This window comes from Oenanthe melanoleuca, chromosome 4 (genome assembly GCF_029582105.1).
Source record: "Oenanthe melanoleuca isolate GR-GAL-2019-014 chromosome 4, OMel1.0, whole genome shotgun sequence".
NCBI classification, from domain to species: Eukaryota; Metazoa; Chordata; class Aves; order Passeriformes; family Muscicapidae; genus Oenanthe; species Oenanthe melanoleuca.
The window spans coordinates 58111772-58137566 of NC_079337.1; the positions used below are offsets into that span (position 1 = coordinate 58111772).

Below are 25795 nucleotides of genomic sequence, written 5' to 3' on the forward strand. Positions count from 1 at the left end.
ATTGATATTCTCATTTTAAGAGCTTTAAGCCTGCAGACTAACAGAAGAATATCAGCCTCCTTGCTCTAAATTTGCCTCTTAATTCTAATAAAAAACTCTTGTAAACAGTGGTGGTCCTCCTATTCAGTTAAAACTCAAAACATGAGAAGTTTTTTAAAGTTTCAGCTCTTTTTGTAATGCCTTAAGATTTTATATTCTTTTATATAAAAAAGTCCTAAAGCACATTTGAAACTGATTTACACAGAGGAGACCAGACTATATGCTACTGTAAAGGTAAAAGCGGTGCATTGATTTTTTTTTACTGTTGTTGTTATTATTTTTAATATTATCAATATTACTATTTAGAAATCAGAAATACACACTCAAAGAACAGGAGTTTCTTTTAAACAGTATGGTTTTTTTCCCATTGAAATGCAGCCATCTGCAGGCAGTTATATAATAGTGCATAGCAACAGTATAACAATTATGTACAATATATGGCTATATTTAAAACTTCTCACTGATTATTATGAATCTTAATACTTCTCAGGAAAAGCAAGAGAAAATTTATTTTAGGGGGAACCTTAAGTCTACTTGACTATATTTATGCACTTTAAAAGATTTGGGTGTGATCTTTTATGGTAATGATTTTTCTAGAAAACTTGGGTTCAAGACATCTCCTTCAGAAAGCTGGGGAGATTTGGAGTCATTGAAATGGAATGAGGTTTATTCCTCTAAGTTATTGTGTCATTGTGGAATTTGCAATGGGTTTTCATTTAAAACAGTCATGTTTTAACATTCATTAAAAAAACACTATTTTCAGATTCAAGCTTGCTGGAAGAGCTGGTCTGATTTTCTGTAGCTGGGATGTGTTTTGTTCAGAGAGCTGGCTGCTGTGTGTCTGTGTATGGGATGCCTGGGCTCCCTCTCTGCATTGTGGGTGAATTTCTGGCAAGGCTACCTTGGCCTGGAGCAGAGGTGCCTTTTTAAAACCCCAAGAGAATCTGTCTTGCTTTGCAGTTGTGTACAAAATTGATAGTGGCACCAACGCACACCAAAAAAAAAAAAATCAACTATCATACTGCTGAGTTTGAAAACACAGGATGTGTGTCTGCTGTACCAAAGGGGAAGTGGTGCTGGTGTGTACAGCTCACAAGGTGGGACAACAAAGGTTTGGCCAAGGTCAGAACCTGCCCACCCACACCTGCCAAGAGTTGTGTGTGCATCATATAAATTCTTTCTACAGCACACAGTCAGAATCTAATCTTTTACAAATGGTCAGAACACTGACATGACAAGTTGCACTGTATCTTCTTGGAGATGTTCTTCCCATCTTTTTCACCCTATTGATGGGTTCTGCCTTAGGTGGGTGGTGGTATAATGTCCAGAAATAGCATGTGTTACAAATGTGTGCTTTTAATAGGGAATAATTACCATGCATGGGTATAGATAGCAACCTAAGGAAATAGACTGCAATTAGGAGTTGAAATATGTAGTTTAACAATCATAAATTGTGTTTTTGTATTGTACTAGATAGATTGTACAATATTTCTTTCTTTTGTGTGTCAGCACATGTCTGAGCAGATATGTATGCACTTTTAATGTTTTCTTGCACCTGTTTTAGAGAAGTCACTTAGTCCTTAATAGAGGAGGAATAGACTTCTGGGAATATACACCCTGAAATTAGGATTTATTACAGGCTTTATGTACAGCTGACTTGGTTAAAAGCTGCCTTACTGTGCAGTCACATATCAAATTAAAAATGACAATATAAATGGATGAAGTTAATGACTGTGCTGTGGAATATGGGAATAAAGAATTTTACTCACGTTAAAACAAAGGGGAAAACTGAAGATTCACGATATGTTAACCCATGTGTGGTCAAAGATGCTGCTACAGAAGCAAGCACTAATGCTTTGGATGGCAAATGATTTCTCATGCTACACTACCTGCAGAGCCCTCTTTAATACATATGCTGAGATGATTAGCTGCAATAAGGAGAGGCTAGGGATTAAAAGTGTAAAAATAACAGCCATTATACTTCTTAGAAGGAATTCTCTGAGGATGTGTGCCTGTGGCTCATTCATGCTTGCTTTGCTACATGATGTATTGAGCTAGTCAGAGCTTTGTTGGAAAAAGGCTGCTAAACATGGCTGTTAAAATCATGGCTCTGGTGGACCATTTTTTCTCTTCATAATTCTTATTCTTTCTTTTTAAGAATAAGTTGCTAATGACTGTCTTGACTTTCTGAGGACAAGATCTTATAGTATTGTATATATCGATAATATGTTTGTCAAATCTTGGGTTGTAGCATCCCTCTTACAGAAACCTAACATGCAAAGGAAAAAAGAAATTAAAATACCCTTTACTGATCTTCTAATTCAAAATTCTTCTAATTCTTCTAAATCAAAATTTAATCATATTGAATATTTTAGCAATGCTACAGCAGTTTATATGTTTAGAGCGTAGCTGTTCTTTTCTTGCATCTATGGATTCAAAACTGCAGGTTCAGGACATAATACAAGGTTATGCATAATTTCAAAGGATTGCAGCTACTTGGAAATGCCCTTTAAGATCTACCACAGCTTCTGTTATGCACACTGATGTAAATCTTCAATTAGTATGCAAAATCAAAAAATACTTTACTGGTGTTGTGCAAGGTCTTTGTTTGACAGGAATATTGAGGAATTCCTCTGGAGAAAGGTTCCTCTCATAAAGTTGACCTTTGAGATGAAATAAAGGGTGATCGGGAAGTGAACAGACAGTTTGATAAATTCCTTCCCTTTCCCCTATTAAAAGAGAAAATGAGCCAAAGATTTGTTTATCTTAGGAAACCAGTGTTTAACTGAGCATAGGAGATGTGTAAGATCTGCTATTTCTTACTTAGAAGCAGCTCTCATCAGAGTAGGACTTTGAATACTGAGTGTGGTCTTTTCTGTAGAGGTAGAAACTGGATAAGACCAGTTGCTAACCAAAGGTACTGGAATCAGGGAGTTATACTTTGTGGAAGATGAAATGGGTCCTTTCATTTCTCATCCCAGAGATGCATTACCATAGTCAGTGAAGATAACAAAACTACTCCTGTGCTGTCATATTCTTGTAAATGCTCAGAAGCAAAATAACTGAAATTGTTCCTTGCTGTCTGATTTCTGGTGGTGCAGAACTTGGATGCTTTTGTGTGTAATAAAAGTATATTTAATCTCTGTTAAATACATTTAATTTCTAAATTTATATTTCTAAATTTCTAATATTTAATTAATATTTATTAATGTGCAATGGAGGAAAATGAAAACATTTCTCAAGTTTGAAAATGAAAACATTTCTCAAGTTTAAAAATGAATTGCATCAGGTATAATTAATATTATGGTAAGAAAAAAGAATTGTATTAGTTGCCCATATAGTTTCGTTTCATACCACTTTAAAGGCAATTTCACCTAAATTCAATAAAACAGGCGCAATAAGCAGAAAGTTTAGACAGAATTAATGACATCTGTCTTTACAATGTTTATCCTTGGGAAAGGTACCAAATTGATTATTGCCTAAAGTGCACTGCTAGGAGTTCAGTAACAACTCCAGTAATTAAGAGTGTGTAAACATAAACTTCTGTCCAAATAACATGGAGTGCACTTTTATTTTCTTATGGCCCCCTTTTTTCTTTAGAAAAATAACTGGGACTAGAATAAAACTATTCAGTTGGAAGGGACTTACACCAACCCTCTAGGCCAACAGCAATATATGCTGGTGGAGACTGTCAGTGCCATTTTGTGATGGAGAGTGGAGTCACATGGCAAATAGACTAAGAAAAAACAGGGATGCATGTCAAAGAAAATTCAATTAAACTGTGTAATTGCAGGCTCAGATAAACAGTAACACTATGGAATGTTGTGAGTACTCCCATAAGCTGGTATTACACATACAACAGTTTGAAATAGGCTCTCAGTGTTTGTCCAGCCACAGTAATGTCGTAGTGGGTTCAAACAGATCAAGTGAGAAGGTGGCAGCAGAAGGTATCAGTAAATCAGGCTGTGAGAAGGTACACAGATGTACAGGGGAGGAAAGGGTGCTCAGCAGTGGAGGTGACCGAGCTGCTGAGATGCCACAGCTCACACTGTGCATGAGCTGGTTGTTCACAGCCCAGGGGCTATGCTGCTTCCAGAGGCAGCAAGGTCAGTCTCCACTCTCTCCCAGCTCTCCAAGCCTGGCTCTAGCCACAGGACTCTGTAACATGGACTTTATCCTCTGTGGCTCCTGCGTGGGTGATGAGTCATGATTTACTTCAAAAAGAGAGGGCTGCCAAGATGACAAATCTAGGCTGCAGATCCTGCGCGCAAGTTAATTCTCTCTCTCTGCAGTCTTTCCAATTTCCCAAAGCTCATCTAAGGAGGCTGCAGGGCAAAAAGAAGCAAAGAGAACACTGTTCATACACCAGAGCTCAGTGTATGAAATGTTTAATCTGGTAAACAAGGTAAAGCTCATAAAGCACCCTGAAGATGCTCAGAATTTCTGCAGTATTACCCTAGCTGATATTTTTATTTATTTAAGATGTCAGTACAACTGCATTTGGAATGTAGCCTGTCTATCTCCTACAGGAGCCTTTCTTGCTCACGTGGAATGAGTCAGGCATAGTGTGTATAAAACACTTAGTGGGACCAGATATGAGGCAGCATAAGGCAAAGTATTTCTCTGCTTCAAAAAAGAAATGTTCTCTTGCCTAAAGTGAAAATGAAACAGAACCTCCAAAGGCATTTTCTGTTCCTCATGTACCAATCAAAGGGTATAACAGTATTGAATTATTTAGGTAACTTTCCCTTTTAGACTGTGTTCTTTTATGAATCATTTCAAGTGGCTTGGGCCCTAACCATAAAAAGTCTTTGTATATTCTAAAGACTTTGAGAATTACCCAAAGGAAAGATTTTAGGTGAGTTGAAAATTCATAGCCAAAATTTTTGTGAACCTCAAATTGCATTTTTATTAAATAGTCTTTTTAATCTTGATGGATGTGTTGGTTTTGGCTAGGGTAGAGATAACTATCTTCACAGGGGCATGCGTGGGGCTGCATTTTGGATTTTGCTGAACACAGCACATGACGGATCCTGCTGTACCTACCTGCCTGCCCATGGGAAGCAGTGAATTAATTCCTCATATTGCTTTTCTTGTGTGCACGGCTTTTATCTTCCCTGTTAGACTGTCTTCATCTCAACTAATGAGTTTTACAGCTTTTACCTTTCCAATTCACTTCCTGATCCTGCTGACTGGGGGAGGGAGCAAGCAGCTGCCTGGGAGTTGGTTGCTGGCTGGGGTGAAACTACAACACATAACCTTAAAAAAACCCCAACCCTCCCTGCCCCCTCTTACTCCACTAAAATGCCATTTTAAACAACAAAAGGGAGTCTAACTCAAGAATTAAATTTGCCTCTTTTTTATCCTGTGCCCCAAGAGCTTCTTGAAGATTTGTTTCTTACTCCCACTCTGCTATTGAAAGTTTTATCTTAGACCAGATGACACCTTGATCATGTGTAAAGAGTAGATCTCTATTCATGAAGCTTAATTAATGCAGTGATTCATGTATGTCAACAAAACCACAAAAAATAAAAGGCAGATGTATTACCAGCTTTCACATTGCTAACTGTGAATATTGTCAAAGATTGTATTAGCAAAGCATTATGCTTGTTGGATATCTAAATTTGGCTCTTACTAAAATAAGTCTCTAATCAGTAGTCTCAGCTATGTCCAGCAGAAAAACCTTTTTAGGTTTTCTCACCAATCTTAGTGAGATTAATAGAGGTAGGGAGTAAAAAGGGAATATTCTAAACATCATACCTTTAAAAAGTGATATATTGCAACATGCAATTGGAATTGTGTACTTATCAATGTTCTGAAGCTCCTCAAACCTTTTTTAAAAGAAGAGTGATTCACAAAGTCTCGTAATCTGAAGAACAAAGAAATGTTAATGAAAATCCCAGAGTTGGATGAAATGTTGATACATTATCTGAACTATCTTGTTCTCTGAAGCATTATTCCTAATAGCTGGATATCCCTTATAGCAGTTTGTAGTACCTCCTCTTAAAAAATCCTGATGATGGTTGCACAGATGGCCTGCTACAATGTTCTTGTAAAGTTTTAATCTTTAATCTAAATCTCGTATGCTGCAAGTTATTATTTCCTGTTCTAACCCCTTTGAGTAGTAAAAACATTCTCTTTGCAAAATATTTTGCGTATTTTGAAGTGTCTTCTTTGCCAAGGCTCAAAGACTAATTTTTCCACCTTTTTTCCTAAATTCCATCTAGGTTTTTGACTCACTTCTCTCCACTAGACTTTATCCATGTGATTTCCCTCTTTCCAAAGTGTGGACCTGGATTTTGAAGTGTGGCAGCTGTGGCTTTACAATCCTGACTAGTGAAAGGATTACCTTCTGTATGCCTTGCATGCCACCATGGCACTTGCTTTTATCTGAAATAGAATGACGTTCCTGATTTATCATTTTTTAATCTACTGTAATCCCCCATGTACTAATACACAGCCAGTTATTTTTCATCCTTCTTTGGCTTCTTGATCCATCCTGTTATTCACCTATCCTAGATCATAGATTGGCTCTATATAATGTAACATACTCTGTTCAATTTTTGGGTGGTTTGGGGTATTTTTTCCCAATCTATTTGAATCATTGTAATGATAAAATAAGTGAAGAACTGTAACAGATTGTCTTTGAATATCAGGAGTAATTTTATTTAGTCTTTCCTTGATCAATTACAATAAAGTGGATCCTGAGTTAGTATATGGAGAAAAGTAATAGAGAAATGGGTTTGAATCTCCTCCAGTTTTTGTAATTATAAAGTGATTTTTTTTTCAAAAGTTTCCTTTGCTGTAAGCAAAGTCAGCAGGAGACTGACTGAAGACAATTGTGAGTAGTGAGAAATGTCATAATTTGTTTGTTTTAAGCTGTGTTGATAAATTCTAATTCCATTCAGAAAACAATCTCTATTCAGAAAACTTATCTCCTTTAGTGAAATGTACTTAAGAATTCAGAATTCAATACCAAATATAATGGCATCTGCTGAAAAGTTTGTGGGGAAAAACAGGGAACTGCAGATTTTGTCATATATTGAAAATATCCTGATATTCCTTTTTATGAAATATGTATAAGAAACACACAGAAAGTGTGTAAAATTTCAGGCCAAAGTTGCGTCAGTGTGCCTCTCATCACACTAAGGCCTGCTTGGGTCCAGAGAGGATGCAGAGACATATTCCTTCAGGCATGCCTGTGTTAGAAGAAGGGCAGGTAAAATCCATAAAGCAGAAAAATATCAGTTATCATTAAGAAATAAGGAGTCAAGAGATTTTTTAAAGGAATTAGGATTAATGGGGCGAGAATTATATGCCAGAAAATACCAAAGAAAAGTAGGGGGCAAATCAGTGCATCTTCATGCAGGTTGTGCTACTGGCACTTCACCACTAGTGGCAGTCAACTAAGGATGTATGTGTGCAGGGTTCTTCTCCTTCAAAAACAGAATAGATTAGGAATACAGGATAGGCATATAGCAGCTCTACAGCTCTTGTAGAAATACACCTGGATTAAGTCTAGAAAGAGTATTTATTCTGTAGCTGAAGATGTGAATTTGATCAGTCTAAATATGAACTAAAATTGTGAGACTTCTGTGAAGTTTAAGCTCCCACTAGTAAAGCAGCATTTTACACTGTCTGCTCTCTACAGTTTCATCAAAAGACAAAATTATTTCACTTTCTCAGGAACCAAGTGGACTATATTACTTGTATTTACCTTGAAATAGCTGTTAAGAACACAACAATGGCTATTGCCCAGCATGCTGTGTCTGTTCCCAGATTTTTGTAAGCACTTGTATATTGAGAGTTCAGAAAAATAAATTTTATCACCTTATCAGAAATTACTATTTTTTCCGTCTAATTAGTACACAACATACGTTTCTACCATCTAAAATAATAGCAAATACTTTAAAGAATGAAGGGTTTTATTGCCACCTGGTGGGAGCCTTGTGTGTAACACGTACTAATTGCAGCCAAGATTGAGATGTTGAAATACCTCAAACTGGCCAACACCATCCTGCAATACAGTCTAGCTACATCTGGCATCATGAGTATTATTAGAAGATTGCATTTGCTAAGAAAAACCAGCATTATTAAAGAGCTGCAATCTGTCCCTACACTCCTTTTAATGCCAGGTAAAGGCACTATTAGGCACTAAATTCCAGTTCTTTTGATGTCAATCAATACAACTGGACTACTGGCATGTATAAATAAAATCTGACCAAGCTTTTAGATGTGGAATATAGTAGAAAAATATAATTTTCATATTATATATGAAATATAGCAGAAATATAGCAGAAAAATTGTATTTAAAAGGTTTTGGGAAGATAGTCTAATGGACAAAGAAAGAGGTTCAAATAAGCATTTAAAATTGACTGAACCCTTTCTCTTTATTATTTTATGTAACTGACAATAAATAATGTAAACTTTGCAGATAATAATTCTGAAATTCTCCATTTAATTATTCCTTGACACAACACAAGGAGGGGATGCCATCCAGAGGGACCTAGGCAAGCTTGAGAAGTGGATCCAGAATATCATTCATTCAATAATCCAAGTGCAAGGTGCTGCACTGGGGTCAGGGCAATCCCTGCCATGAGTCAAGACTGGGAGAGGAGTTCACTGAAGGAAGCCTGTCAGAGAAAGACTTGGGGATTCTGGTGGGCCAAAAGCTGGACATGCTGCAGCAGTTTGAACTTGAAGCCCAGGAGGCCAAGCCTGTCCTGGGCTGCATCAAAAGAGTCACAGCCAGCAGGCTGAGGGAGGTGATTTCTGCCCTCTCTACCCTGCCCTTGAGAGACTCCACCTTGAGTGTCACGTCCAGCTCTGCAGCCCCCAAAACCAGAAGGGTGTGGACCTGCTAGAGCAGGTCCAGAGCAAGCCACAAAGAAGGCTGGAGCACCTCTAGTGCAGACAGGCTGAGAGTTGGGGTTGTTCTGCCTGGAGAAGGCTCTGGGTAGACCTTGCACCACCTTGCAGTATCCAAAGGGAGCTTAAAAAAAAAACATGGAGAGAAACTTTTTATACAGGCCAATAGTGATGGGACAAGGCAAGTGTGATGGGCAACCTGGTCTCGTGGGTGGCATTCATACCCATTGCAGGGGCATTGGAACTAGATAATCTGTAATGTCCCTCCTGAAACATTAAAGGCATTTTAGGGTTTTATGGGTGTGCAGAGAATTCACCTTACCTGAACACGGAATGTTAGGAAATGGTTACCATAGTCCTGTTTTCTGACTAAATCCCCAAAGTCACAATATGACAAAATTTGATCTGATGTAATAGCATATATTTCCTACCAGAAATTTAATTTTCAATGTCACAGTTCTACACATTTTTGAAACCTTAATTAAATTCTGCATAATCTCTAGTACAGAATTCTTTTACATTAAACATGCCTAAAACTGAGATGTAGCAAGGCAGTTTTTCAGTCAGCAATTCATATATAATGTTTTGTTGTTGGAGAACAATATGTCCATGTTTGCTGCCATGTAGCAGGTGGAATCCTAGGAGGAACAGAAAGTAGTTTATAGAAAAACAACTTCCAGGGTCTTTTGCAAAGTATTGACAGTTTACATTTCAAGCCATGTGAACTTGACAAAAAAGGAATGGTCATCTCTATTTGTCCAAAGTAAGCCCAAGATTACTTCCTTCTGAAATGTGTGAATATACTTACAGATTTAATTCTTAATAGTCAAGGATTTAATTAGATGTAGCAATGCATTTGAATAGCTTAGTCCATAGTGTATACCAGGTGCAGAGCCAAGCCATTTTTAGCTGTTTTTCTGCTGTTTTAACACTCTGGAATTCGTCAAGGCTACTGAAACATAAATTGTGCTGAACTGGGAGAGAAGAAGCTGAAAAACAGAATACCAAGATTAGAAGAGCCAAGATAAAGGTGGGCAGTGAAGCACTCAACTGTAACCAATCATATTTCCTGCAAGGTGCATGCAGAGAACATGGACAAGATAGAGGCACTAACTGAAATATGTGTGATTGCGTGGATAGTAGTTTTAGAATACATAAGCAGGGTATAAGGTAAACAATAAATCAGCTTCTGCATAATCACACTGATTTGTCATTCAGAAGTCCCTTGTTCCTGCAATTAAATAATTCTAAATTCTCTTTAACTATCAAATTGAAAATTAACAATGCCAACCATATTAATATGCAATATTTCCTACTAAATTACTTTCTGTAATTATATCCTCCACTTTTTTCTCCTGCAATTTTGGAGAAACCAAACAGAAAAATCTCTGTTTCAGAGCTTTTTTTCCTGCCCCTAATTCATACAAATTGTTCTGCAGAAGAGAGGAGGGAAATGGTCACTTCAATGTACTTGGTTTAAGAAAACATATATAATATATTGATGTCAACTCTTAACTGCTGAAGTTAATTCATAGCTATAGTGGGGTCAAGGTTTTAAGGATCTGTACATTTTACAGCAGTTTTTACAGAAATTGTTGCATCATTGCCTTTTGATTTGTATATTTCATACAAAGTCCAGTGCAAGGCTTCAGAAAATAAAAGCAATCACTTGCACTTGGGAATGCTAAAAATTACCTGAACTTGTTATGAAATGTATCAAACCATGCATGGAGTTTTTGCTAAACAAAAATCTGATCAAAATGGCACAGGAATGAAAATTCTTTAAATTCTTTATTTGGTATGGCTGAAGGAATGTTTTTGGGTTCATGCTCTCCTGCTCATGTTTTGCATGCTTGATGCAGTGTGTCATACAGTCAAACAGCTGGCACACACACGTGTCCCCTGATCCTGGTAACAGTATGAACACGTATGAAGTTCTTTGTGCACTGCTTTGGATCCACGGCATCGTCTCATCCAGTCACACTAGAGGTCACTGTGAGCAAAAATTAAGCTTGAAAAGGCAACAACACTGATGGATCCATTTACAGGCTAAAATTCGTGGCATATCTTCCAATTTGAAAGGTTGACACAAACCCATCCATGTTAATTATGTTATTTGAGGGAGGCCATGGTACTTAATATAACCTCATTTCCAGACAAACTACTTATGAACTGTTGAAGAAGTTATACCTATCAAAAAATCCTTAGTGCTTGAATATTTCCAATTCAATTTGTGACCCAATTTAATCTCTGGCAAGACCAAACTGATTCATTATAAGAGTTCCAGACTTTGTTGATAGTTTTTGCTGTTTTTTCACGTATAAAATTTAAGGTGCTATTCTTTCCCCCTAGGAAAACTGCCCTGCTTTCTCTAGTCTGTAGCAGAACAGTACAACTGTGATTCAGGTGCTGCTTCCAGAATAAAGCTAAGTCCTAGTTGTATTGTGGATTAGGAATGAAATCAGTAGCTGTCTCAGAATGAAATTGTGAATAGAACAAATCTGGAACATTCAAGGAACTGGAAGAAGAGTGCACTCCCCTCTCCTGTTCCAGGGAATGCATCCAACCCAACTCCCAATAGACCTTCACAGTTTCACCTGCACATGGTTGTACCTGGGCCCAGTTTTAAAAACTTTTTCTCTTTCACAGTGCCAGACCATGATTAGAAAAGATGGCTGAGCAGTAAGTGCAAAACTGAACATCTGGTGCCAAGTAAGTCACCTATGGTTTGTTTAGTGTAGGTATTCATTTGAAAAGGAAAATGTTAACCCTTTCCTCATGGCTGAGTGAGCTGATGGGAGAATGAGAGTAAAACTTTTCTATATAAAGCAGTGATGATGAACAATACTTTTGTGCTGCCACCCAGAGTATTTGGCACAAGGACAGTGGAATGAAGAGAGATTAAAAGAGCAGTGGACAGGAAATGATGCTCACATTACCCTACATACTTTAGTGCATGAAAACAGTACTTATGTGGAAGCTACTCCAACCCTGAGGTAACAGAGGCAAATTTAACATGCAGATCTGGAAAGAATAGTCTTCATCATCTTCACAAAACTCCTCAGTTCCTATTTTTACCTGCTTTTTGTGCCCACTTCTTGTGTTTTTCCTTCTGTTTCCTCCAATCCTCATCTTTTATTAATTCTTTCCACTATATGTCCATACAAATGGCATTAACATCTTAGTTGTTCACCTCAAATTGTTGATTCTCTCGATTCTGTGTCCCTTGTCTTAGTATGCTTGAAGTATTGTGCTCTTTCTGATAGAAAATACCTCCCACTTTAAATTACACGCTACTTTAAAAAAATAAAATTGAAAAGAAATCTGTTTTCATGGTCTTTAGTCTAATAAAGCAATATTACCCAGATGCTCATGAGGGTTGCTGCAGCTTTTAATCAAATTATATTGTTAAAATGGGTGTAAACAACAAAACCTATTATTTTGAAATAACATCTCTTATTTTAATTGGTAAGGTGTGGCAAGAAAAAAAGATTATTTTTGAGACAGGTTTCAGAACACTTTACTTAGCATCAATCAGACATTTTTATTTCCATAATGTACTTCCTTTCATAACTACTGAAGATGCACATGACATTTTTCTATGAATTTTTCAGCTCTTCTTGCTCTTTCGAGAGGACTGCTGACAAGGTTTTTGCTAGGATTAACATATTCCAAAACCATCCAGAGTAACTATCTGTTCCTGAGTATACTATGGACTAAAGAAATTCATGTTCAGAGGTGTTGTGAAAAACATATGGAGCTGAAGGCTATTCATTGTAATAAATCACACTTCATGCATATCTGTTTTCTTGGATGATCACTGCTTTCTCTCTTCATTTTAGGAAGTGTGATTAGTTTTTCCTCTGGACTCATGAGAAGCTACTTGTATGCCAGCAATGCTGTAAGCATGACCTCATTGCAGTAATATAGGTAAATCAATTTGAGTTAAGGGATTTAATAATAAAATGTATTTAAATGTTGCTTAGCATAATCTTTTGCTGTTATAAATTAATTTTCTAGAAGACAGACTTTTCTTAAACATTTCAATACTAAACACATGCCTAGATACAGAAATACAAATTTCACAACAGAATGTGAAAATGTCAGTTTATATTACATGCAGTTTAACAGAGGCAACATATGAGTTGCTCAGATAATTATATATCCCAAATATATTTCTAGAACTCGATGATTAAATTGAAAAGCAGGTAATTCTAGCCTGTATCTCAGTACTGCACCTCAGGTGTTCAGACAGCCATTTCTATTACATTTCATCATCTCAAGTAAAAAATGTTTACAGAAATCAACTCAAGTCCAACACCACTCTATAAACCTTCAAAATACTTGTAAAAGGATTATTTATTCTCTAATATAGAAAGTATGGCTTTTTTATTTTCTTCTTGTTGCCACAAGGTTTTTTGTTTTTTTAATCTGAGCTGACAGCAACCTCATGCAGTTAAACCAGTGCCTGGTTCTGGACTCCCCCATGCAAGGAGCACAGAGGCACTGGAGTCAGTTCAATGAAGGCCACTAAAATGATGAATGGGCTGGAGCATCTCACCTTTGAGGAAAAGCCAGAAGAGCTAGGCCTGTTGTCAGAGACTGAAATGTAGTGGCTAATGGCTTAAACATCATTATGAAGGGGTTTTTGCCATCACAGGAATGCTGTATAAAGAAGCTGTGACCACTGAAGCTCACCCCACAGTGAATATGGCTCCTGAGTGCAACCTTGGACTATGGGTTAAGCCGCCTAAGGGAACTTAAGATAAGGTGACAATATTGCTCAATCATCTGAGTTTTAGGGAAAAGCAAACAAGGCTAAGGGAGAAGAATGCATCCTCAAGATAGCCAAACCCAGCAGCTGTCCCAAAAATCATCCCTGGCTGGGTTCACAGGCTCATCTGCTGAGGCCAGGTTTGTACAGGCCAGGTTTCTCTGTCATTATCTTTCTCTCCCCCCACCTTTTTATTTCTATTTCTTTCTCTTTTCTCTATCTCATTTACTGTTAAATAAAATCTATACTACTGACTTTGGCATATGGTCACATTTGCACCTTAATTCAGGCAGAGGCATCTAATTCTAAAAGTTGTAAGAACCTGATCAAAACACCTGTTCAGCCTGGAGAAGAGAAGGCTCAGAGGGATCTGTCAATGTACATAAAGACCTGAAGGGAGAAAGCAAACAGGTTGAGCCAGGCTCTTTGCAGTGGTGTCCAGTTAGTTATCACACCAGAGGCAGCAGACACAAACTGGAACACAGGAGGTTCCCTCTAAGCAGTGGCACAGGTTGCCCAAGAAAGTGATGAAGTCTTTGTCCTTAGAGATACTCTTAAAAGCACCTGGACACAGACCTGGACAACCAGCCCTAGGTGGCCCTGCATGAGCAGGAGGGAAGAGCAGCTGACCTCAGGATGTCCCTTCCAACCTCACCCATTCATTCTACTGCTGCCATGAGTCATAACTGAAATTCAAATAGGTGCTGTGCCATGTTATTGCAGTACTTCCATGCTTCTTCTCTGTAGCTCTAACAATTTGCAACTGTGACAGAAGGGAATTCATAATTTGTCATAAAGTAATGCCAAAGTGAAATCAGTGGAACTGATAATGGAAGTTGTCATCATGTCTGAGTTTGGCTTACTCTCACTAATGTTATCAGTATTTATATAACACATGTGAGTACATAAGGTGTGCATGACAATTCATTTACTGCAAAGGTTTAGTTGGCCTTAACTAAGGACCTGATCAAATTCAGCAATGGTACTGATGTGCATCTTCAGTGTAGGATCAGACATAAGCAGCCAAAGAATATTTTGCATCAAGCCTTGCTGTTGTGAGGGTTAGTAGCCAGTGTCACAATTTTACCCTTGAACTGAGCTCCTCTGGAATGGCTTCTGCCATGTGTGACTCTGCCTGTGCTGGAAAGCAGCAGGGGAGGCTTTATTTTACACTTCCTTTTTAGTTACTTTTCCAGCTACCACCCTCATTTCCACCTGTTCCCTAAGCATGTTATGTCCGTTAAGCACACCCACTCAATATCAAACCAATTGTATAAAATAATATCTTGAAGGAAATGTACATGGCAGGGGGAGCAGATTGCAGAACTCTGTCATACCAGTTAAGTCATACTGTCAGTCTGAGAAAAAAACAGGTAACACATGGCTGGCATTGAATATTCCTGATGGAACCACATTACACTCAGACTACAAGTGATCTTCTTAAATGTGTTTTTAATCAAATTTATTTTGAAGCAAACAGAAGCTTAGCCATGTTTGCATAGTTTTGTTCTGCTTAAAAAAGAAAAAAAAAAATAAATTATGCCTTCCAAGGCAAGGAAATGACACGGGGCACCACATTTTTGTGTGGGGATTAAAAAAACTCATACAGGTGGTGACCAAAACTTAACTGATACTTAAAAAAATGAAAGCTCCCCATGATGTCCTGCAAACTTGGAACTCGTGAAAATCAACGAATTCTATGAATGACTGAAGTTTAAATTTAATCTCCTACTTTGAATTTGTAGCTTGTTTGTTTGATTGAGGTTTTAATTAGAAGCTATTCAAAGTACCGTATAGGGACCTTGACTTATTTAAAGAGCTCGAAAATAAAAATTATTTCTAAAAAGTATTAAGCTCACCATCAAAACAATACTTACATTTAAGTTTACAGTTCGCTTCCTGCCCAGAAGCCTTCCACTGCAGTGGCAGAAATGCTAGTAGATGTACGAGCAGTAACTTAGAGGGCACTAAGAAAAAATCAGTTCTGGGTTACCGCCCTTTTCCCCATTGCCTTCGCTCCTGTAGCGATAAACCCCGCGCTAGGGGGGGAGGATGCGGGCAGCACTGGGACTCCCTCGCACCGACCCTGTGGGCTGGACAAGCACCCGAACCCCAGACCCAGACCCAGACCCAGACCCGGACCCGCCTCGCCCGCCGCCGCCATTTTACAGCTGCCCACGCCCTCCCCCGTCCTGCCCCCCTCGGCCCCACGGGCGGGCGGCCACCCCCGCCCGCTGCCACTGCAGCCCCAGCACTGCTGCCCTGCCCTCCGCCCCGCCGGCCGGCCCTGCGTGATCGCCACCGCCTCCGGCCCCGGCGGGCCCCGCCGGGCCCTCCCCGAGAGCGGAGGGCGGTGAGTGGCGGCGGGAGGAGCGGGAGGGAAGGGGAGGGGGCCGATGGGCGGGGCAGCGCCGCCCCCCAGGGCTGCGGGCCGCCGGCGGAGCCCCACTCGGCGTGCGGCGCCTCCGGAGCCGCGGGGAGATTCGTCATCGGGGCTGCGCGGTGCTGCCTTCGCCCGGCCGGCTCGGTGAGCGTCTGGGGCGGGACCCCGCGCGGGACGGCCCGAGCCGCCGGGCCCGTGGCTCCCTGGCCTTGCGGAGAGGCCGGGCCGCTCGGGCGCTGCCGGACCCGCGGGGAGCGGGGCCGAGCGAGCTCGGGGCTGCCCGCTGGGAGCGGCCGGCGGCGGTAGGTGCGGAGTCACCGCCCGCCGGCCTGTGCACAGCCTGGCGGAAAAGTTGGTGGTGTCCTTTGTGGGACAAGCGCAGAGTGACTTTTGGGACGGGAATGTTTTTGCCAGCTGGGCTCCTCTCGCGGCTGTGCGGAGCGTTGCCGGCGCTGCCCGCTCGGAAGGAGCGGACCCGGCCGTGCCGCGCATCCCCCGCGGGCGCGGCCCCGTCCCGCTTACACAGCGCTAAGGTCAAGCTCCAGCTGGAGGCACGGTCACTTTTGTGATTGTATGATGGTTAAAAATACTCATGCTGGTTTACCGGGAAGGTATTTTAATCTCTGTGTTTTCCGAGGAGTGTTTGAAGGTTGAACTGAACTCTGTTGGTTTATTTATAACTTGATGTAGAAACATAATACAGAAACGCATTTACTTGTATCAGTGAAATATTTTCTGGTTTAGGGAAGTTTAATTTTGGCAGCCAAGTTGTCAAATTACAAGTAGTATATTTGAAAGTGGTAACATTGCTAGTCCTCTTAGCACCCTGTTGTGATTTTAGCGTCCTTTGAGTGGAAAAAGTTGGTTAAGTGGTGTCTGTGGTTTTGGCTATAATTTCATCTTTATGAGGACATCTTTAGGTCGGTGTTCTGAATTAATTCTGTATTTATACAGAATTTAAAAATATTGTTTATTGCCTGAAATACTCTACAATGCTCCTTGTGAATTGCTTAGCTCATGGGAGTTGTTCTCAAGCAGCAGGAGTTACTATGTGTTATGCTGTGGTAGTATATGCATACCTTGCTACTTTTGTCTTGTGAAAGCTAAACTTTCCATAGGCATTCTTGCACAAGTTTACTTATTTAGAGAACTTGTTGCTGCAGAGCAGAGATCCCCTCTTATTTTTGAGAGGGCTCATAGTTAAAAGGTCCTGTCATGTAAGGCCTTTGCCTCCCTGCCATGTATGAATAATTTATTTTTTTTAAAAATGGCACATAAAGGTATTTAAAGTAAGCTTATTTTGAATCATGGGCATTTAAGTTGGTAATGTCTGCAAGCAGCTTCCTTGGTGGTGTTCCTCGTCTGATTTCCCATGCAGAGTTCTACATCTCCTCCTTTGCCTTCTTTCCATTATTGTCTTTCTCTGTCTCCTGATTAGGTGATGACAGTTAACCAGGCCTTTGATACGAAATTAATTTTTCTATTATTGTAGACTTGCCCATAAAAAGTTAGGGGTTAGTCTTTGTTTTTAGCATGTATAAGCAGAACATTAAATTCAAAGAAGAAGTTTATATGCAGCATTTACAGGATTGATTATTAGTTTTAGCATTTGTTTACACTTGAAACCCAGTTATTATTATTTAGGAAAAAAGCAATCACTGTTCTGGCACAATACTGTGTATATGGTCAGACTCAGCTATCGCTGCTCATGCTTGCAATTACTGAAGAATGTATAAATGAATCTTAAAAGATGCTATCAGCCTTCCTGCCATTTTCTTGTTTTTTTGTTTACCTAATTATCCCAATACATTCAGATTTCAAATTTTTATTCAGTTTTACATTGTAACCCTGCTTTCTGATAATTACTCATTATTTCCTTCTTTGGCAGCTAAAATGAATTCAGACCCTGGTCCCAACTCAAGCCCCTCTCACCCCCAGCAGCATCTTGGAAGGTCCCAGCTAAATGCTGCTCCTGTGGACCATAGTGAGAACAGTCAGAGACCTAGAACATCTTCAGGAGATTCTGCAGCTTCTTCAGTTCCTGGCTACTCCCGTAGCAGGGAGAAAACAGAAAAAAAGGGTAAGTATGAAAGAATTCTCATGCAAAATCAGCTTATGTTAAACATTGGGAGATTATTGTGTGTATATGTATTCAAAACTCTGTCTAAAGACACTGTAAAGTAGGAAAATAAATTTCTCCAATTTCTTTTAACCTGTTGTTGTGGAAGAGTCTTTTCTACTTCAGCTTCCTTTGTGCATATTTTTGAGTTTTCCTATCTAATTTTTCAGGTTTGTACAAAGCAATAGGAAGGAACTTTAGTTGAAAAATTGGCAGGGAGATTTAATGAAATTTAGCATAGTAATGTTTCAATTTAATTTCTTTATTTGGCTTGAACACATGCTATAACTATAGCTTTAATATGAATGCTAATGTAAATGCATAAGATAATACTGTAATGTAGACTTAGGGAATAATAAGCTGTTACATGAAGCCAAAATTGAAGTTAATATTAGCAGTAAGATAAGAATTTGGATTTATGGTCATACACCATGAAAGGCAGAATGAAGGGGTTCTTTTCCCCCACTTGCTGTGAAACCATTGAGTTTCAAAGATTGTGGAAACCAATGGCACGAGAGAAAAGTCTGTGTGAAATGTAGAACAAAAAATATCTGGCTCCTGTATTCACCTGCTGAGTTCCAGTTTCAATTCAGTTTATAATCTAACACTTGTGTGAGTTGCTCTTGTGCTCAAGGTCTAGCAAATCCATTGCTCTTTAACTTTATTTAAAATTGGACTTTTGATTGTGAAACTGCTTATGTATCTGCCTTTATATTCACAAATATGAGTCTCTTTATTGAAGGTAATAAGGATATCCAAGAGTTTCAAAATTATTAAATGTGTGACTGTGTGGCACATAGCAGATGCAACTGAGCTCTGCATGTAGTTCAGGCCCTTATTATGCCTGTGTCAGCAAATCTATTTTTTGCATCTAATTCAAAATTGACTGTTGGAACCTTCTGGGTTCCCTGTTCCCAATGAAGGAGAATTTTTTTTTTTGATACCTGAATTTCTATCATGCCTCAGTGTTCATTACCAATTTTGTCATCTAGCCCACCTGTAAAAGATTTGAGAGATTATGGATATTTGACATTTCTAACATTACCTACATGATCGCTAATTTAGAGTCAGTGCTAACAGATATGTTTTCTTTCTTCATTTTCCAGTTTCTTAGTATGCTTCAACAGGGAAAGAATAGTAACTATAATAGGAATATGGTATGAAGTTATCTTGGGCTTAGTTACTCTGTGATTTGAAAAAGCAATACATAGGTTTCTGTTGTTGGTGCCCACATTCATACAAGGTTCTGGAAATCAGCACAAGCTATTTAGTGCTGTTTTGGACACAGGTTCTGTTAGCTATTCTGTTCTAGCTAATTTGGAGATTTTCTTAGTCTACACAAATGTTGTATTTCTAAAATTGCACTGATTTTTATCTTAGTTCCATTTACAGTCCTGTGTATTTGCTGATGATCACTACCTATGCAGCACTGTATTAGAGATGCTGCTTATTTGTGCTCCTATAAAAAAGGGCTTTTGAGCATTGATGTATTTCTCCTTTTCAGCTGTGACTCATTCCTGACTGCTTTAAATCTCTTCCCATTAAAAATATAAGTGCCTGGTGCCACTGTCATTGCCCTTCCCATGCCCTTCTTAATATATTCAAGTATTTAATGCAGCAGAATGAGCAACCATTGCCATAGTATCTTGCTGGAGTCTCTAACAGCCAAGGTTTTAGTGGATTTAGATAGAAAATGTCTTCAAAAACACATAATACAGTATTTTCTTATATGGCTGTTTTAGAATTATGCTGTTTGTCATAGTGCTAGCAGTTTCTAGAACTGAAAACTTTATTAAAAGAAAGGAAGTGCTGGTCATTAAAACTTGAAATGGGCATTTTAGTAGGGCTTTAGAAAGAAGTGCAAATAAAGATACAAATTCGAAGATGTACATATGAAAACATATACAAAAGAAAGTGATACATCAAACAGAAAATTAGCACTTCAGAAATTCTTAAAATATTTGAACTGACAGAGAAGGCGTTCCTTGGAATCACTAGAGCCCTTACCAATAAATAATGTTCAAGTTTCTCGTAGGTCTAGGAAAAGTGAAGGGTTTGGAGTCTCAGCCAGGGCATGCAGTGATTTGGTTGTATGAAAGGAAATATGCTCCAGACCAGATGTTCTGGGAAGGGCTGCCCTGACTTCTTTCTTGGAAGATTAAGAAGTCAGGTAATTTTCAATAGTCACTATCATCATGACTAACTCATAGTGATGGAGAAGAGGACAGAAAAGACTAGCACACTGATATACAGAAAGGGTGTCACATCTTACTAAATACACAGAACACTCCAATTTAATGATGACTTAAATATCTTGTTCAAGTTTAAATTACTATTACAAATTTAAGTTTGTATATTTTTTAATAAATCAGCTATGGTTTCTCTTTGAGAAGGGGAGATGTATTGTGTGTGTCTCAATTATGTGGAAAGGCAGTTTCAGCTCAGGACAATCTACCACACCCCCATGTTCCCTTCCCCTAAAGAAGGTCACTGGTATCCTGGGCTGCAATAGTTGAAACATTGCCCAACAGGTGGAAAAAGATCCTTCCCCTCCAGTCAGCACTGGAGTGCTTCATCCAGTTCTGGACTACCCAGTACATGAGAGGCATGGAGAGAGTTCAGCAAAGGGCTGCAGAGATGATGAATGAGCTGCAGCATCTCTCCTCTGGGAGACATCTGAGAGAGCTGGGACTGTTCAGCCTGGGGGAGAGAAAGCTCAGAGGGGATCTATCAATGTGCATAAACAGCTGGAGGTAGGGTGCAAAAAGGATGGAGCCATGATCTTCCCAGTAGTCCCCAACCGAAGGACCAGAGGCAGCTGGCACAAACAGGAGGTTCCCTTTGACCATCGGTAAACACTTTTTCTGTTTTTCTTGTGGGGGTGACTGAGCACTGGCACAGGTTGTCCAGAGAGGATGGAGTGTGCATCCTTTGAGATACTCAAAAAATATGTGGACATGGTCCTGGGCAGCCAACTTAGGTGGACCTGCATGAGCAGAGGGGTTGGAACAGGTGACTTCAGCAATCCTTTCTAACCTCAACTATTTTACTAATTCATGTAATATTCTTGACACCATATCTGTATTTCTGATCTGCGCTTTTTCTTCCAGTTTGTGTTAATATGCACTGTGTTTAAGGCTATAGCATCAAAGTGAAGGTTAAGTAATTTGTTTCCTGGAAGCATACATCACATCTTTTCTTTCTGCAGCATTATCCATATCTTGTAATCCAGCAAATTAATGAATGCCTTGGCTCTGACTCAGTAAAGCACTTAAACCAAAACATATCCTCAGTGGCACAGGTACTTCCTTTGGATCAAATTCTTACACTGCCTTTTTTTTTTCTTAGCAATTTTTCAGTCTCTGTTCTGCTGATGTATCATTAGGTAGTGTTTATGTTATTCCTTGAACGATTTTTTTCACAATGCGAGGTAACAGTGCTTTGAGAATTTATTGAGCAAATCGAGTCTGGATTTAATGAAAAAAATATTCAGTCATTAGGACAATTTGTAGATACAGGTTTTGTTGTGTTGAAAAAGAAAAGGAGGGCATTCCTATTTCTACCTAAAACTCTTGGATTCTGCTTTTGTGTGGTTTTGGTTTTCCATTTATTACGTATGTAAGAATGGAGTAGGAATATCAGTACGTCAGCTTTCATGCTTAAAAATGAATTAGAAAAAAAATGGTTACTCTTTCAAGGATGTTCATGGACAGGGAGCTTATTAGTGAGCAAAGCATATACACTACTATTTAGCGCTCCTGAAATTTTAAAGCCATGGAGTCATCAGTATCCATGTAAGCAAATTACAGGAGAGCTCTTGTAGAGCAGGCAATACCAGTGTCTGCTTGCTAGTGAAGTCTTTTGAAGCAGACTAAGCCTCTAACCTCGTAAGACACTTTATGGCACTCAGGTGCACAGGTCCCTTAAGTTTCTGGTCCAGGTGCTACATACCCCTTTCTGTGTTTCATCCACTCTGTAGAGTCACTTTCCTTCAGGTACAGCCTTAAAACAGCATCAAAAGACTGAGCTTGGATGAGAGCTCTGGAGCTCCCCAACACCAAATTCTCCAAGTAGGCTTAGAAACATCATTCTTGCTAGAGACACCATTTCCTCTACTTACACACAGAGCAGAGCTGGGAAAAAAGCACTTTCACCATGGTGACTTAGTTAGCATGTGAGTATCTGCAGTACTGCTATTAATGTGTTTTGAGACTTGACTGAGTCTGCAGTCAAGGTAAGTGCCCTGTATTGCTGAGTTAGAAAGTAGATCTGTGTGTCCCAGGAGATGTTTTGATTCAGACGAAAGGTAAGCAGAATTGAGAGAAACTTTTCACAATACAGTGGTGATCAGATACTCGACTGTGATATCTGGATTCAAATTACTGCTTCAATTCAGCCACAGTGATAACTTGAACCAGATGACTCTCACCCCAAGTGAATCTTCATTATGCTGCACGTTATCTGGAAGAGTTACCATTTCTTGTAATGCTTAACTTTGTTCAAGCATGTAAAGTGTCTTTCTTAAAAATTGACTTTCTGCCAGTCAGCAGTTAAAAGAAATCATGCTAGGATGCTAGAGAAACTGGAGAGAAGATGGTAATTTTTCATATGTGCATGAAACAGATTACTGGTTTATTACATTATTCATATACATTTGCTAGCCAATAAGGTTGGAAATGAGAAATTGCAAAGCTAAGTTTCAGTGCTTGAAGAAATGTTGGTTTGTTTAAGGAACTAGCTGGGGTTTTTTGTCCATGGTTTTGCTGTAATCTCTTGTTCTAGAATTGAAAACACATGGAAAGGTGATTGTACAGAGAGCTTTGAAGAGAGCTTTGAAGCCAGAAATCAATTCTTACATTTTGTTTGTAGATGTACAGAGTTCTGTGTGTACTTAGTTTATGAAAGTTTTTTGCACCTCTAGGAAGAGAATTATTAATTGACTGGCTTCAAATTTATAAATAGCAAAAAAAAAAAAATCTTTTAAACAGTTTACAGTACATTGCAAGAATTTACAAAAGTGTGTCTCCAAGGCATTGATAAATGATATCTAACAAATAGGGAACCTTTCTAATTTATAAATATTTTCCAAGTGTTACTATCTTCCACTTAAGGTTACAAAGAACCTTTGCTTCAAAGCTCTATTTTAACACTTCTGTGTCTTTATTTTTTGGCAGTTTGCTATTACAGACTAACTTTTGAGGCAAAATGAAATGTTTGTGCAAAGCTTGAAGAAATCTCAGAAAAACCTTTGATTATTTGAAGGGGAAGATTATGCCTTGACATATTAATTACTTAACAATTTATCTGTCAGTTTGTTATTGCCTTCAAACTTTACCTTTAAATACTCAGGCTTCTAGAAAGCTCATTTGCCAGGCATTGCTGTGGGAGAGAAAGTATTCTATCCAAACAAAAGTTAATGACTGTATTTTCTGATAAAATTTTGGGACATCATCATTGTTGGTGCAGAACAATGGAAATGGGCTTTTTCATGTCTGCTTCTATTGTCAGTAACATGCTGGTATATCCTTTATGGGAGGAGGACTGAACACCCATTTATTTGAGGAAACATTCTCCATCTTTACCTCTTCCACCATTTGAAATATATAAATGGGTTTTTTGGCTGATTACATAGATACTATTACTGCTATAAATTTTTTACATTCACACGATGAACCAGAGTATGGAAGGTGCCCTAGCTCAGTCTTCATTCATTATTTTACAGGTAGATCAGTTTCCTAATCTGTTTATGATGACAAAATTTCTAGCATAGTCCCAGGGTGTTGGAAGAAAGGAGGATAGAAAGGCAAGAGCTATACTTATATTAGTGAATTATGTAATGAAATGGGAGTGCCCTAGAAATTCTTAGGTGCAAAGGAATTGACATTCCTTTGGTGCAAATTTAAAAATTTAATCTAATGGTTGGAATCTTTCAATTCACTTTCCTTCAGAAAAGATCCAGTATGTGTGTTCCACAAACACACATGTGCAAACAAATCCCTGTTCCAGGACAGTAATCAAGGAGAGACTTGGAGCTGTTGTGTTGCTGGAGGCCCCCTTGCAGCAGCAGCAGCCGCCCCACTTCACTGTGAAAGTTGGAAGGTGAGGCTGGCAACAACAGTAAAATGGGAAGTAAAGCTAATCCTTGGAAAAGTTAATTATTAGAAGTGCTTTCTTAAGCCTTCTTGTGGATTTGCTAAAAAAGTTGGAATATTCCTTTTTTAAGGGCCCCTCTCTTTTGACAGCGAATGAACTGCTGGAGTGTCAATGTGGTGAAGTGCCCAAAGTGCAGAATTGCTGAAATTCCATGTGCATTGTGCAGGTTGTTATGATAACTTTCCATCGGCACCCACAAAATATGTGGTCTTGGTGAGCTTTATGGTCTTAACTTCTTACATTGTTTTTCATTGCTTTCTCCTTTCTTTCTTTTTTTTTTTTTTTTTAATGGAAAGGGTTAATATTGATGATCATCATCTAAGAAATGAACAAAATAAAAATTTATTTTTAATTCTATGGTTTTGGAACTGCAGATTTATGTTAGATTTATCCCAGCTCATCCATAAAGGATTCCATCAGAGATGCCTGCATAGAAAAAGGAGCAGGACTGGCTCATTATTACATGTAAAATTATTTTAATGACTTTAAAATATCATTGTACAGTAATAACTATGCTAGAAAAATACAGATTTGAAGAATGGTTTTTCCTCCACTTTTAAAATTTATAGTTTATAATATCACTCTTAGTCTTCGATTTTTTTTTCATTGCTTTCCTGACAATTTACTTTCATTTTGTGGGGGTGCAGAAGTTGTTCCCATTTCAGAATAATGCTATTTGATGACTTGCAATTGTGATGTGACTAGGACTGTTACCATATCTACAAAAGCATTGGTCCTCCTGGAGAAAGTAGAGTTGAGTCCTAGACTTGAACAGCCCTGTAAACAAATGTTATTCCCTTCTCTCCCATTGCTGTTATCACCTTTTAAAATAGAATGCCTGCCATAGTATGGTAGTATAAGAACTCTGATTTGTTCTTGGGACAAGTAGGACCATCATAAGGTCTGACTATGGAGGTTAAAGGCATTAAAGCAAAACATGCAATGTACTTTTAATTGTACCAAGCCCTAACTATGCAGTTAAGAATTCAAAAGGCTTCTGAATGGATGAAAGGATTCAGCACTCATGGATGAGCATCTAAGCATCTAAAGTTAATAAAACCCTTTTTCAAATTTTGATGTTTGTTGAGCAAAGTATTTCTTCTCCTCCTTCAGTCATTCCTCTGTGTCATTATATTTGATATGTACAAATCATGTTTCTGATGTGACACTTGATACCAGCTCTTAAGTGGAATGTCAGTCTTTCCAGGAACTTTACTCCTACATAGTTACTGCACACAATACCACTGAGCTTTTGGAACTTGTGGAAAGTCAGTAGGAGGGTTTCTCTAGAGACTCAGGCTGGCTCTCCTGTGCACTGAAAACTCAACAGAACAATTCAGTGACACAAAAAAGCTGTTAGAACCTGTATTTATTGTTATAAAATGTACAGATCAACTTTTTAAAAAGTTTCTATTCTACATTTGGATGAGTGAAAGAGATGTGACATCTTTCACTTAGG

At 38.7% G+C, this 25795-nt stretch overlaps 1 protein-coding gene across 4 annotated transcripts in view; it reads left to right on the forward strand.

Moving 5' to 3' along the window:
• The first annotated feature begins 15887 nt into the window (after window positions 1-15887).
• Window positions 15888-25795, forward strand: part of WFS1 (wolframin ER transmembrane glycoprotein) — a 32586-nt gene continuing 22678 nt past the window's right edge. Inside the window, exons 1-2 of one of the 4 annotated variants that reach the window (XM_056490219.1) lie at window positions 15888-16034; window positions 17953-18144. In XM_056490219.1, coding sequence (XP_056346194.1) covers window positions 17958-18144 — 187 coding nt within the window. In that variant the 5' untranslated portion in view covers window positions 15888-16034; window positions 17953-17957. Of the gene's footprint in view, window positions 16035-16068; window positions 16209-16246; window positions 16367-17952; window positions 18145-25795 lie in introns of those variants that run through there. The other 3 variants (XM_056490221.1, XM_056490220.1, XM_056490222.1) reach the window with 3 other exon arrangements.